At 42.0% G+C, this 15203-nt stretch overlaps 1 protein-coding gene across 11 annotated transcripts in view; it reads right to left on the minus strand.

Moving 5' to 3' along the window:
• Positions 1-442: 442 nt before the first annotated feature.
• LOC126874090 (serine-rich adhesin for platelets-like) overlaps positions 443-15203 on the minus strand; it is a 52984-nt gene continuing 38223 nt past the window's right edge. For 9 of the 11 annotated variants that reach the window (XM_050635716.1, XM_050635712.1, XM_050635715.1 and 6 more), the window contains 5 exons: positions 11645-12001; positions 10585-10886; positions 9717-10122; positions 5989-6116; positions 443-5391 (listed from right to left, as the gene is read on the minus strand). In XM_050635716.1, the coding sequence (XP_050491673.1) occupies positions 2836-5391; positions 5989-6116; positions 9717-10122; positions 10585-10886; positions 11645-12001 (3749 nt within the window). In that variant the 3' untranslated portion in view covers positions 443-2835. Of the gene's footprint in view, positions 5392-5988; positions 6117-9716; positions 10123-10584; positions 10887-11644; positions 12002-13174; positions 13256-15203 lie in introns of all 11 variants that reach the window. The other 2 variants (XM_050635718.1, XM_050635714.1) reach the window with 2 other exon arrangements.

Below are 15203 nucleotides of genomic sequence, written 5' to 3' on the forward strand. Positions count from 1 at the left end.
TCACGTCGTATCGTATCGCGTTTATGTCCATCTTGCGTTCGAGCTATCGAACCAACTTGGTGGCGCTACTGTCAATTGACTTTTAGTTGATTGGTTTGTTACGCGCATGCGAATTTGGATATTATTTTTTGAAATTAAATATTGCGTTTGCGTGATGTAAAAGTCGTTTTTATACATATTTATATAACTGTCATATATAAAAATATAGTACACCTCGAGTTTATATAAATCTTGTTTTTCAATATATTTTAACGTACTGATATAAGCTGCCTTCGTTGAAATAAGCTGTGTATATGTATAAATTATGTATATGTATACCATGAAATTCTATCTCGTCCTTTAAGAATACATTGTATTTAAATTACAGTAATCGTCTTACAAAAATATATTTTTCCTTACATTAAACATACGATCACGTGTGGTGAATCAAAAATGCCGGAAGTTAATTGAAACATTTTATTCATTATTTTTTAAGCGAAAACAAACAGCAAAATTCAAGTACATTTGTTCCTTACACGTTTGCTTTAATTCGCCTAAAATGTAAGTATGCGATAACATGTCTCGTGTAAGATGCAATGTTAATGCTTTCATGCTTATGAATGTATGCACATCAGTTGTAAATACTTGATGAACATGTTAGTTGATGTATGAAAAAATCAATATATCCGTTTTGTATGCATGCCTAGATAAAACGATCATCATCATCATCAGCATCATCATCATAATTGTTATGGAACTTAACAACAGCTCCGCATCGTCATTTTACGATTTCACAAAATTTTACATCTGTTACATAAATCACTCGATAGCCGTTACTCTCTCATCGAAGAGAATACTGTGAAATGCTTACAAAAATGATAGCCGCGGAATAAGGCACACAATTGATGCAACGCGTATTTAATATAGCGATATATCTATCTTTAAGTGCCACTGGATGTCAATGAATTTCTATCAATGTATGAATCGTCCTGGATATTGTGTTTACGTATATAATGCCTATGGAATCTAAAGCTTCGCAGGAACTATTGTGCCTATATTGCTGTTGTGATAATAGTTTTATTATTATTATTATCAGTATTATTAATAATTAATATTATTATTATCATACTTGGTGTTACTAATAATGACTGGATGATGAGTAGTTTTGTATATACAGGTATCTTATGATATGGGGTGTGTGTGTGTGCGCGCGTGTGTGTGTGTATGTGTGTGTATGTATGTCTATGTATGTATATATATATATGTATACATATATATATATGATTTTTTTCACGAACCACGTCTATCGAACAACTTACATAATATGCAAACTGAGGTATTCGATCTACTTGACACAACTCAACTAAAGCATGAACTATGTCGTAACAAGTGCAATTTCTGTACTGTGTACATTTATGTGTATGAGTAAAATCTGTTCTATTTCAAATTCAAAATATCTATTACGAAACAACATGCTCCACCTTATATTTCTTTTACCCGTTCAATGAAAACCAATAGAGTTTAATAATTCTTCTCGTTAAGTTTACCTATATACATCTTACATTACCTCGTAACAGCTACGGTACAGTTAAATAGTTTCCTTCTTTTACCAATCCATTTCCTCTCGAACAACTATATCCTTTGCCTAGCTCGTTATTACTGTATTCTGTATGACTGTCGTAATATTTACGTAAAGCGTAGCTCGATTACTGAATCGTTCTCGACATTCCCCAAAGGGTAGTACGACTTTTGCTTACTTAGGAATCTTTTGAAATGATCGGTGCACATCATGGTTTTAGAAGCAGCTGTAACTTTTCTATGCGAAAGGCTATTTAAGGCTACGTGGTGCGTGGAACGATATACTGGTGTGCTTCTTTTTCTCTTTTTTTTTAAGTTTTCGTTCATTAAAACTTACGTTTTAAACTTTACGGAATTAGTTTTGTAAAAATATGCCTTAGTCATTTTGATGTAATATACTTCGTGTGTGTACGTGTATGTGCGCGGGTGCGTAATATCTATAAAGTATTAGACCGAGAACAGAAACGACAATGTAACGTAGTATGTTTTGATCATATTTCTGTTGTTGCCGTATGTTTGTTTTCTTTATTTCGTAGAGTTCAGACCTGACCATTCGTTCCAAAGCAGCTATTATACTCTTTGAATCTTAATAAGCTCGATTTCTTTGAAACGATATACCATATTGTATAACGAACCTCTTCATTTGGTAAAATTTAAAGAACAGAAGAAAAGAAGATGAGAAATGAAGAAGAGAACGAACATGAGAAAGAAAGGAAAAGAAGAATATGTGCACCGATTTACGTATTGACGATAATGTCAACAATATCATATGTATAAGTAATATACGCTCTCTCATGCATATAACATCTCAACGAAAATCATCCATGAAACACGATTTGCGAGAGCGACCTCTTAAAAGCTATTTACAAAAACGAATAGCGATACGTAGGCTTTTCATTATATTATTATCCGCTGCCTTTGAGCATGCCTCTAACTTTCAACAAACTTGCGCACTCGATGTCGATCCACAGGGTTAATTTCCTTTCGTATCTCTTATCTTTCGATAGTTCCCTCGACGCAACTACCGAGCGCGTATTAATAATAATAATGGTAATAATAATAATAATAATAATATTAATATTAATGAAAAATATAACGACAGTACGATGGATACACACGTTCTCCGTGAAAACGTGCACGCGATATATGTATATAAATCAGCGAAGAGTACAATGTCAGAGGCTTACGATACTTAGAAGAGGACGGCCTTGACATCGGTACTTAAAAAAATGTCCCTGTGGAGGTTTATATGTTTGTAAACGAGGCTGTCAGTAAAAATTATTGAATCTGGCAACAGACCGTCTTGCATGGTATTGGAGTCTCGCCTTCCTGACCGTATAACGTTCGTAATTTAAAAACTTTCGAATCCATTGCTAGAAACGGTGAGTTGCCGGTGTAACAGCTTTCATATACTTCAAAAGCTTCGTCGATTGGCATGTCGCCTTTGTCTTTAACGGGCTCCTTCCGCGCTGGAATCTCTTCCTTCCGCTCAGACATATTTGGCACTGATTTCGACGAAGTTGGCGGATCTGCTTTCAAACTGATCTCCTCTATGCTGGTAGCGCTCTCGCGTGCCAATCGATAATATTTCTGCACGTAGTCCACGTTAACCTGTTCAACCTCGATGGTATCGTCCTCCGCAGCTTCTCCTTCGCATACTATTCCCTCGCTTTGTAACATTCTCTTGGGAGTTACCAGAGGCTCGATGATCTCAGTTTCCCAGCATTCTAACACGTCAGGCTCTTCTATGCTGTCCAAGGAATCTATTCCGCTACCACTCTTTTCGTCCTCGATGCTACTGCTCCTCTTTCGCTCTTCCTCCATCTTCCTCTCCGTTGTTTGTTTACCCGTTTCACTCTTGTCCGGGGCTTTGATCGTCGCGGCAGCATCGTGACATCGTCGTAGGCTCGGTTCGTACGTGGAAGACGTTAACAGCTTACCATCTTCCGAGACTATGATCTCTCCTTTTTCAAAGGTCCTCACGTTCATCGTGTCCTCGACAATCCCATCGTCGTCCTCGTCATCCACATCCTCTGTACGTCGAATCTTCGTATCGATGTTATTGGAGGGATTCCGCGCGTGCGATTTCCCTTGTCTTTTCGTTCGCCTTGCATTGACTCTCTTCGAGTCTATCCGAGAACTTGAAGCAACCCTCACACCCGCAACGCTATCCTTCTCAGTAAATTCGCAAATATCATCGACAACATCCTGTTGCTGTTGTTTAGCCAGATTCTTCCTCCTCGTGATGTTCGCTAAGTCCTCCCGCTGGCCGCAAGAATCCGACGAGGACACCATCTCGTGGTCCACTTTGCCAATCACCACGTGCCTTGCCACTCGTCTCCGTTCCTCCGACCTCCTCTTCGCGTCCTTCTTCCTTCTCGAAGCACCGCTGTTGTTGTTGCTACCATCCGGCTGCTGTTGCTCTTGTCCACTCTTGATGTTACCGAGCCCTGCGAATTCCCCGCAGATAGCTGTGCGCGACAATGCCGTATTGTCCGCACCGCTACTAGCAGATAGTGCAAGTATGGGGTTGCCTTGCAAGTTTTTTGGCGGCTCTTGGTCCATATCGTCCTCGTCCTCCTCGCAGTCCATCGAAATGGCCGACGCAATGAACAAATCCGGCGACTTCTCTTTGCGTAGCCACTCCGTCACCGCCTGCGTGATTGGATAATCGGATAGTTGCGTCTGGCTCTCGAAACCAGAGTCCTCGTTCGTCGCCTCGATAGTCTCCTTATTTAAGAGACTGCACACTGCTGCTGTCTTTGTTCCAAACTTACCCGATACCTGATCGACTTTCATCGCTTTGTTATCCTGAGATTCGAACTTTGAGTCTAGCTTTGTATCGTTCGACAGATCGATCTTTTGCAGATTCTCAGTCAGATCGTGTGTCTTGGTTTCGTTCTCTGGCTCCGTGGTGCTGTTTAGGTCCGGACCAGGCGTCGGTTCCCTCACGAACTTGTTACCCTTCGCGCTGTACTTCCTCTTGGATAGACTAGTCGACAACGATGATTTGCTGCTCGATAAAGATTCGTGATTCTGATCGTCGCGAAACGCCGCGTTCTCCACGCTCTTCGGCGTGATCGATCCGGATCTCGAGTTTTCGTCGTTAGATACAGGAGACAACGGCCTCGACGTGGTCATCGACGCGTTCTTGCTGCTCGAGTCGGAGTCCAGGTTTCCGTTCGTTAAGGTCTCTCCGTTCATTTCGTTGCTCGGTCGTTCGCATAGCTCGTTGGCACTCGGACAATCGTTATTCGCTGCTTCGGTAATGCTTGGCAGTTTGTCGACGTCAGTCGCTTCGTTCACGACCTCGTCCGTCGAAAGAGCTGCCTCCTCGTCCCTGGGGAGGCAGTTGGTCAGTCTATTTGATTCGTTATCTGAACTGGTAAACGTATCTAGCGACTTGGATCGACTGTTTTCTAACGAAGTTGATGTCGGTTCTGGTTGCTGGTCAGACTTGCCGTTATCGGACAATTCGTCGCTTTGGTTCTTCGAGTCGTCCGATATGACACCGTTGCATACCGCGTTCGACTCGTTGTCTACCAACAGGTTAGTGTCCGACGATAACGCACTCGGTTGATTTATCGTCGTGCCGGTCTCGGACGTAGGTGTGTTGTTAGCGGATGATGGGACAATGGGTAGCGGAGTGCGTGGTTCGACGGTACGTCGCAGCTGAAACTCCTGACACTCGGGGTTCAGCGGCCGATTGCTGGTCGTGGTCGTGGTCGTGGTCGTGACCGTGCTTGAACACACTGTCCAGGGCAGTTCGGAAGACGGTAGGCCGGTATCACATTCGGAACTGTACTCTCCTTCCTCCTCGTCTTCCGTGTTACCCTGTATTTTCACAACAATTTTTCCATTAGTTTTTAATAAACGAAAATTAATTACGTAAAACAGTCTGTCAACGAACAGTGTCTTGTTCCATTGCGGTGAAACGAAATTTCAAAAACGAACTTTCGTATAACGCGCATAACGCAAAACGATCTCCTCTCTATATCTATAGTTAACGCGGACAGCGCGCATCTTTCCGCCAATTATATCGCGGTCCACGATCTGGCACATATATTTCAAAAGCGACATAACTCGACCAAGTTTTTCCACTTTTAGCCCTTGAAACCTTCTTTCGATAGCTTTGGCGTTCTCCCGATACAGGACGAAATTATTTTTAGTTGTGACGGCTTTCGAGCAGAAACGCAATACGTGCGCACACATAGTCGTCGCTGTCCTAGCATCTAGAGTGCACGACCGATATCGATTTCCGGAGACAGATCTCGCCTCGCCTACATATACCGACACGATTTTAGACTTTATCGTCTTTCGATTAACTAACGAAACCCCATCATTAACCAGCGAAACCCTGTATATTCGTAACAATTTTCCAGAAAACTTTGTACAATCTAAAAAATTCGTCCAACTGTGTCACCCACTCACCGTAGTAAATCTTCTCTGCCTCCTTCTCTTTTTTTTCTTCTTTCGCTTGGCACAGGCCGCTGACATGGCCGCTGACATGGTCGCAAAGTCCGTAGTTCTGATCATTAGCCCGCTCTGTATCGTTACACCTTGGACAGCAGAAATATCGCGAATTAAAACTCTTTCATACACCAGCAAGCATCGTTCGTCGGTTAAAAGTTGGACGAAACGCGCGTCTTTCCAAGACTTTTGCTCCTAAGAACTCCAGCTGAAAATCAACAGGTGGAGAACTCGAGGAGGAAGTGATTACTAACGCGTGTCGAAGGGCGCGAGTATCGAACTTGGCTTCTCCGTCGTTTCCACGCGATTCCTTTCGTTTTCCGCGTGGAACCGAGCACCAGTTATTTTAAATCGCGTCTATTTGAGACGCAGCGATGGTCAGATCCTTTGCCGAAGTCGAGAGATCTCGCGATGCTCCATAGCGGGCGACGATGCTGTAGAAAAGTGGAAAACAAACGAAAATTCACATTATCGTCACATTTATTCTACCACGATAAACTGCGGATTCTTCCGCAATTCTAATAAATTGAAACATACAAAAATGTATAGAATGCGCGGCACGACACGAACGGCTTACTTGCCAAATTTCTTAACTCCGCGAAACAAAAACTAGAGAAAATTCCTGAAATTATACGAAACAACAGAGCTTTGTCGCCAAAAAATGTCTAAATAGATCTCTATCGGATTTCATCGTTTCAAGACTGAATACTCCGATTATTTCGATCAATAACGTGCGTATATATCGTTCGAAAACGAAATTTCGGAAAGCTCGACGAACTTCTTCCTCTGTGTACCCTCGTTATTAGCAATGTTATTAGCAATGAAAAATAATATTCACGCAGATACGAGAAGAAACAAGGACAATATAAATTTTCACATTTTTCTATCGCATCGTCTCACTCGGCACCCCTCGCGCGGTCCAATTACGGACAAAGATCGGTGGCTCGTGTACACGGTTGTGCCATCCCTTTCGTGACAATGAGACAATTTTCTTACGAGTCACTTGCGATATACGTGTAATGTCCGTTTGTCACGTGCAACGTGCGAAGCAGCGTGTCGATGCAGGCGATGATTTGACGAGATAACGATGACGAAAGCGAGATATGTTACGGTGAGAGAAGACGCGGATAACGAGAATCGTGACGATTAGGAAAACGTAATATATGCGAGAGAACACACACATACGAGCGTGTTAGAGAGTCTTGGGCTTTAGCTACGATCGCCGGATCATCGACGCGGCGGACATTGTCACCGGGCCACGGCACGCACACGCGGTGGATCGCATGACGCGACTGGCTTATGCGGACGCTGTCCAAGCTTCTTAAGCAGCTTTCTCTGTTTTCGTGGCAGCGAGAACTCGGCACATGCACACGATGTTGTACAACGGCTACAAAGAGTATCGCTACGGTATTCTTTTTATTATAACGTTTAATTAGGCTAACGAATCGGTCTAATTAATCAAGTACAAATATATCGTTTAAATCTTGTATCATCTGCAAACGCGACTTTTGTGCCGCTACAAAGATGCCATACTTTAGAAATGAAACATAGAACCTGGTTAAAAAGTGCTTGAAACGCGTGAAATAGGGATACGCGTGCCAATACTTTTTGTAGTCGCAATGGAATGTAAATCGGTAGGCTAATAAGATCGCACGGTCTTTGCTCGATTTACTCATATTCGCGTAAACGTTTTCTCTCAGTTTCTGTACTTCTATATTACCCAAAAATACATAAACGTGCGTACTTTGAGTTTTCTATCGTTCTTCGACTTAATATGGAGATTTGGAAGTTAGTAAGAAACGGATAGAAGGTGCTTTATCCGTAATTGTAATTCTTCATTGAATTCCAAATTTAGTTACCATCGTGGTTTGAATTCGAAGCAATATGTAAATGTCGATCTGACAATTTAATAAATACGTAGGTATTTGTTATATCGGTCAATAGAATATAATGTAAATATATCGATTTGATCGAACTGATAATTTAAACGATTAATTTCTTAAACGAGTAATAACTCGATAATTGCTATTTCTCAATTATTACAGATACGTAAACTACGAATTGCATAGATTTTTAAATAATTTGTAGATGAATAACTTGGCATGCATAAATATACGCGTATATAACGGTAAAGGAGAAAGCAGCTAGAGAAGAATAATTAATTGATGATTTCTTTTCGTTTTTTTCTATGCAGTTTCGATAGCGGTATAATTGCTATCGTATTGCGCTTTGACGTATCACTTTGAATTAATCGATTCGTATTTGTTTGAAAATATCGTTATAAATCGTACAGGGTACCCTGTAAGGAGCATATAAGAAAAATCTATGCGATACCATTATCGGTGGAACAGCGTCGCTCGATGGTTTCTATAAACTCTGTTCTTCCGCTAGATTACCATCGAAAGGGTATGAAAAGCTCGATTCTTGGACAGCGACGTTATCAACGAGGCAACAAAGTAGCGATCATCATTCCGCGTATTTCCGCGATCGTATCTAAAGAGTAGCGGCTCTCTTTGCGAATTATTACCTTTTACCTTGAATGTGGTAGAGGCACGGCGGTAATAAAACAGCAATGATGCCGATGGACGGGACAGCAGTCATGAATCTGGCTATATCCCTTTCTCCTGGCCGCGCATCCAACCGACACTGTTCTCGTTTAACATTAGAAACAGGAACGATCAAACGTACTAACGCCTAAGCCGAGACATCGCGGGGAAGGAGCAGCCGGGTACAAAACAGCGGCTTCTCGTTCGATAGTCGTGATCTTTCTTTCCTCTCGTGTTACACGTCGCTTACATATATATGCTTTTTCATCCGACCTCTCTCTCTCTTGTGGCAGCGACAATTAAGTTAACGTTAAGCGTAATGCACTTCCGACGTTTAAACGTTCGTAGAATTTGACGATTATACGCGTTAGACGGTAGATTTCTTGTCCAAAATTAAGTTAAAAAGGTGGCGGAGTACGAATCTTTGTTCGAGAGAATCGATTAACGCGTTAAACGCATCTCAATGATGGAACAAAAATACGATAGAAATTAATCGGATATAACGCGTAGCAATAAGATGATAGATAATAATAAAATAGTACTATAAACTAAATAAATTAAAAATATAAATAGAATATAGAGTAAAGAAATCGAAATGTTTATCGGATCGTAATAAATAAAAATATGTAATACGATGTGATCCGGAGAAGATCAAGACTAGAATTTTCGAGTCTCGCGAGATTCTTCGAAGCTAGAATCGTTTCTTTCAAGAATACAAATTTGTAGGATCGCGAGAGTGGAGAGACGGCCAGAACGAAACGTCGACCGCAAAACGATTTGCGCGACGTAGCGCTGCTCCCTCCCCCGAAGTGCGTAAAGTTTCTCTTGGTCGCAAGAAAGACAACCTCCGCATGTTCGTCCGTTCTCATGTTGTTCCGTCCATCTGTCCATGAACAGAACCAAAGCTACGAGAGAGGGACAGAGAGCGAGAGAGAAAGGTCCGCGTCTAGAGTCATGCGATAGCAAGGGCAGAAAAAGTAAGTAACTCTCTTTCGAGAATCTACTGCCAATGACAGAGAAGGAATGGAAGAAGAAGGAGAAGAAGAAGAAGAAGAAGAAGAAGAAGAAAAGAATAGAGGAGAGCCGAGAAAGACCGATACTCTCTCTACGGCCTCCGGTTCTGACACGCCGCTATCAACTAACCATTTACGTTGACCAAAGGAGGACCAAACATGTAGTGGCCAGGATACATGTAAGGTTGAGGAACCGCTGGTATCACGTGCGGAACGTGTACCGGATCCTGCATCATCATCGGATCAAAGTAGGCACCACCGTTCATCCCGTTCTCCAAAGGTTGTTCTTCCGCCTGTTGTTCATCCTCGTATTGTTCCTCCAGTCTTTCCTCCTCTCGTTCGTCGACCTGCTGCCCCTCCTTCGCGTCGATAAAAATTATAGATTGCTCGTCGTCCATTTCCCCACCTACGCTATCACCGTAACCGATGCTTCTTGTCCCATTCTCGTTCCACATCCTGCTGGTACTCTCCATTGGTAGAATCGCATCTTCTTGCTCTTCCACTACCACCGTACTCTCTTCCACGCATTGGTTATTCTGAAAGAGGAATTTTTGCGCATTAGATATTTGGTGATTATTTTTGTTTGTGAACGACGGGGTTGAAGAAAAGTTCCGAAAGAAACGCGAAGCGATCGTCGAGTAGTGGTTTTTGTTAGACGAATGGACGTAATCCGAGAATGGCGGTCGACGAGTAAAACTGTCGCAACGAACGCGCGAATTATTCTCGTATTGGGGTGTTTAACCCGACTCATTTGTGCGAGATCTACGAGCCGAGACGCACAGCGCAGAGCAGAGCTGAAAAGACGATCGGCGGAACGATACAGGAGCAACGAAACCACGCGTATACCGTGTTGTTTGTACGCGTAACACTTTCACGCGATACCCGCGATTACGTTTACGATCGCGTTGGATCTATCAAAAAATAACCAATCGGTCTCGTATTCCTTCCTCTGATCGTCTTTTCGGCTCTCCGTTATACGTTGTCTATTTTCTCTATACCTCGTAATTCATAATACAGTAGGGTTCACCAGGCAGTTTTGGTACGATCGTCGAATTGACCCAATCGATCGGCCTGAGAGGTACCGGTGCACAAGGCATGGCCGCCAGGACGCTGGGCGCAGCCTGCGCTGCCATCGGCGCAGGACCGACCAGCATCACAGGATACTCGTAATAGTAACCACCCACGTGGTCGTAAAACGTCCCATATCCTAATTGCGCGTTCGAGTCCATCGCTGGAGCATACTCACCGGTACCACAGTCCCTGTCTAACAGTTGCTGATCCTCCGTCGTTTCACTACCATCTGTAATCAACGTAAGAGGATAAGACGAGAGTACGGACCGCGAACTCGCAAGAACTAACATTTATGTTACGTGAAAACACCGAGAGAACAGGTTCGTGCATGCAGTTTCAGTGATTTACATTTTTAACCGTGGGACGTAACTCGCTAACCGGGGACGACGGGTTAACTCGGATCGCAACGTATCTTCTTACCTACGATTTCCTCTTTGCTAAAAATTCCGTTAAACGTACAGGTATGATAATTTCTTTATTTTCGAATTCCAAGTATTTTTCATCTACACCCCCAATTTTCATTCTTCGCTACCGGTTCGAGCGGAAACAAAGTTCGACGACTAAGTTTCAGCCCTGTAGATACTCTTCAAACCGAAGAAAATCACAGGTTCGAGATTAGAAAGTTGGAAATAAGCTCAACGTGTAACGCTTCGATATCTCAAAAGCAAACAGCCACGAATTTTATGATTTATCTTTCTGCCAATTGTACAGAAAAATTCAACTACGAAACAACTTTTTACCAAACATCGTCCAGAAAATCTTTCGAATGCACGGCGAGTTGAAAGAAGGGGGTGGGACGATACCGTACTTCTGTCTGTCGGCAACGTTCTCCAACGAGATACGATGGAGTAACGCGGAAAGTCGTACAAACTTGAAGAGAATGGTAGGGGTAACTCCAAGCAGCTTTGCCGGATACCACGCGGCGATCGGGAAGGCGGACGAGACAAGCCAGAAACTCGATGAAATACGTCACGTTTCTATCTATACCTCTACCTGCGGTGGAATGCGACGCCGATTGGCTCTCGGTGGTCGAGGATGTCGCGCTGGTGTTCGCGTTCCTAGCCCACGGCTTCTTCTTCGACAGATAACCCTTTTTGAACAGCATATCCTGCCTCGGTGTCGTGATCCTCGTGTACTCATCCTCGTTGAAGATAATCTTGGGTTGGGACGTCGAGCCGGACGAATTGTGTCGAGACGCGGCACCCGCGTACGCTCCACCGTTGCTACTTCCGGCTCTAAGCGGCTTGTACCCGCTCTGTCCGAACCTACTGTGCGTGTCATTTTCCTGTCTCTTCGCGTAACCGTTTCGCAATCCCTCTTCTTCGTCCTCTTCGCCGGGTGGAGCTGAAAATTAAATCGCAAAATATGCTTCATCGGATCCAAGTAATTTCGTTTTCTTTTTTCTTTTTCCCTTTTTCTTTTCTCTTGTCTCCTTTTCCTTTTTCCCCGTTAAATGCATGCTGTTGTCGATACATTATCACAGCGACTATCCCAATTTATAAGCGTAACGAAGAATATAAATTCTTCTCACCCTGTCTTTCATTAGGCTATTATTTTACCTATTATAGCGTTAGAATTTATAATTTTGCAGTTTACGAGTTTTATTTTCTTTTACAGTACTCCGTAAAACCGGATTACTTTCTAGAGTGTGAGAAAAATTCTTTTCTTCTTCTCGCTAGTTTGCTCAACGCTGCGCAATCTTTATCTACTTGTAACTGGACGTTTCACGATTCTTTACCGAATCTTTACCGAAATAATTTCCACGGTATCTCTGTTATAAAATTTACTTGTACAGGCGTAATTAATTACGAGTAATCGAACAACGAGATATAAACCTCTTTCGCATCGATGCAACAATGAATAATCTATCTTCGATCGATCGATCGTTTTACCTATTTGCAACGCGTCTGATGGAACGAGAAGCGTCCGTCGAAGGAAGTTTATCGTTTTCGGTGCTTCGATACAACGTAAGAGTCATTGGAACGGTAACGATTTCACGAACAGAAAGAACACCGATTCGAATTACGGAGGAATTTGTCACCCGAGCGCAACGGCGTTCGCTAGCCACAAACAGGTCCGTTTGCTCGATACGTACAACGACGTGTCTCACACGCGGTAGCAAAGTCTCGAGAGGAAATCCCACTCGGTGTTCCTCGATCAGGTAAACACACCACTGTTCGAAAGTTTGCGTCCACGAAGTGAAACGTATTCTACCGGTAGAAGGTCTACCGAGAGAATCTCGTTGAGCATCGATCGATCGATCTTCGTATCCTCCGCAAAAAGGGTATTAAGAATCAAGCACTTGGATTTGCGAATCGATCGGTTTAAAAGTACGCGAGTACTTAAAGTGTGTGCATTGCCGGATACGAACGAGTACGCCAATAATTTTCCACGGAGAATTAAAAAGACTCGTCGATCGACGCATACAAGAATTTCCGTAAATCTATTTAAAAAGAACCGAGACGACCTTAAAACGTTTAAAACGACATTACTCGCAGGATCGATATACATACGTACTGGATCGTGTATTATTCGACACTGTGTAACTTTTCTCGACGAAGAGTCATATCATCCACCATTTTAGAGTTACAGCTTCTCCTGGTCATATACAGTTACGTACGATACAACGAAGAAAAAAGATGCAAAAGCTTTTTATTTTCTTACGCAGGTTTTCCTAAAATTTGGTGAACTCTCAACGTGCACAATACGCGTTAATAAGTCGGCGTGAGAAACGCGCGAACGTCGATCATTTTCATCGTCGTTTAAAATTGCAACTAGCGACAATTAGTCACGATGTTTCTGCAAGTATCGTACTTGGTATTATTCTCGATCGAAAGATTGTTACTTAAGAATAAAACGAGATATTTATAAACGACTAATAATGTAACCTACGTTTATAATACAAAGTATGCTGCTTTCATCATCCATCATGCTGTGCTGTTGTAAACGGCGTATGCGTATAATTAGGATCAAAGAAGTTAATGGTTCGCGACTCGAGAAAAGAAATCGTACCGATTAAAGTATCTCGATCAAAGATCGGGACGTAGGAACTCGAACGCTACGGGAATAAAAAATTAAACGAAAAAAACGAGAATGAAATCGACGACTCTAGCGAAATATAAGCACATTGTACGTATAAATATCTCGCGTTAAATGCTACAAAACTTCGAATAGATCGCCAGTTGGATCGATCGCCACTTGAGAAAAAGAAATACGTTCTACGACAAATCTCTACGACGATTCTACTTTTTTAGCTACGTCCGTAAAAATACGAGATCGAATAAAAATTCCTGGTCCGGTAATAGTACTTCGTTTAAGAGAAAGAAACGCGATATCGTAAAAATGAGAATTATTATTAGCGTAAGAGTTCGGTCAAATTTTTAGAATATCGTACTTTGAGTAGAACGAATTGCCGTATCGGATACTGACACGTGTAGGGTGAAAGAAAACAATCGTCGGTGCCGTGCATTTTTCTTGCATAGTGACAAGCGTAATTAACTGCTCGAAGATCAGAAGATTATCGTTATAAAGATAGATACAGTATTATGCAACCGTTATTACGGAAACATATTTATACGACGTTTCGCGTCCCAACACCTTACAAGCAAATATACAATTTGAAACTTTCTTTTTCAAAAAAAAAGAAAGCTTTCGGCGTTCTTTCTTCAACTTTAATTCACCTTTTTCTAATTCAGCGATAAATCGATTATTCCGTATAAAACAGATTCGTAAACAAATATATACGTAGAAATAATTAGAAGATCTAGATAGAAACTAGGTAAGATCCGATCTACGAGGAAATTTACGGTAATCCATTTATCGAAATTCCATTTATTATCGATGCATTTAGATGGTGGCGGATCAAACGAATTCCTATCGATCGAGTAAATCTGGCTGAACGGGAACCTCGAATGTTTCAACCAGACATCACGGATAATAAGGAGAATCAGCGATTTCTCTTTTTTATCGGATAAGTCGAGCGGATATTTCTCGGTCGGTGCTATTTCGTTACAGCGATCCCGTTCAAACGCCCATATCAATTTCATACGAAACTCGCGCAAAACTTCTACGAAAATCAACATGTTAATCTTGTCTCTCGAGAACAATCATTTTTCCGTCCTTCTTTTACGTTCCACGATCCGTCTTTTCTCGGCTCGTAAGAAAAAAAGGTATTACGATTGAAATCGTTACACCAGTACCAGATTTTATCTCTACAGTAAATTTTCCAGTTCTACGTGACGATTTATTAGCAACACGGACGACGATATAGCGATTGTTTTTCACCGACAAAAACGAAAAAAGAGAGAAGGCTATCGCATAAGTAATTTTAGACATTTACGTATAATATTTACCTTGTAAATATTTCGGACACTTTTAAACGCGTGATCCATCTTTTTTTCGGCGTTAATCTATCAACCCTGTATACCGTACGTTCGGATAAATGGATTTTTACCGTAAACGAATTATACCGTCCGACGATCGGTCGTATCGAACGAAATAGAAGAACACTTGCATAAGACTGTATCTTTATCTAACGTCGCCGACA

Source organism: Bombus huntii, chromosome 15 (assembly GCF_024542735.1).
Source record: "Bombus huntii isolate Logan2020A chromosome 15, iyBomHunt1.1, whole genome shotgun sequence".
In the NCBI taxonomy this organism is placed as follows: domain Eukaryota; kingdom Metazoa; phylum Arthropoda; class Insecta; order Hymenoptera; family Apidae; genus Bombus; species Bombus huntii.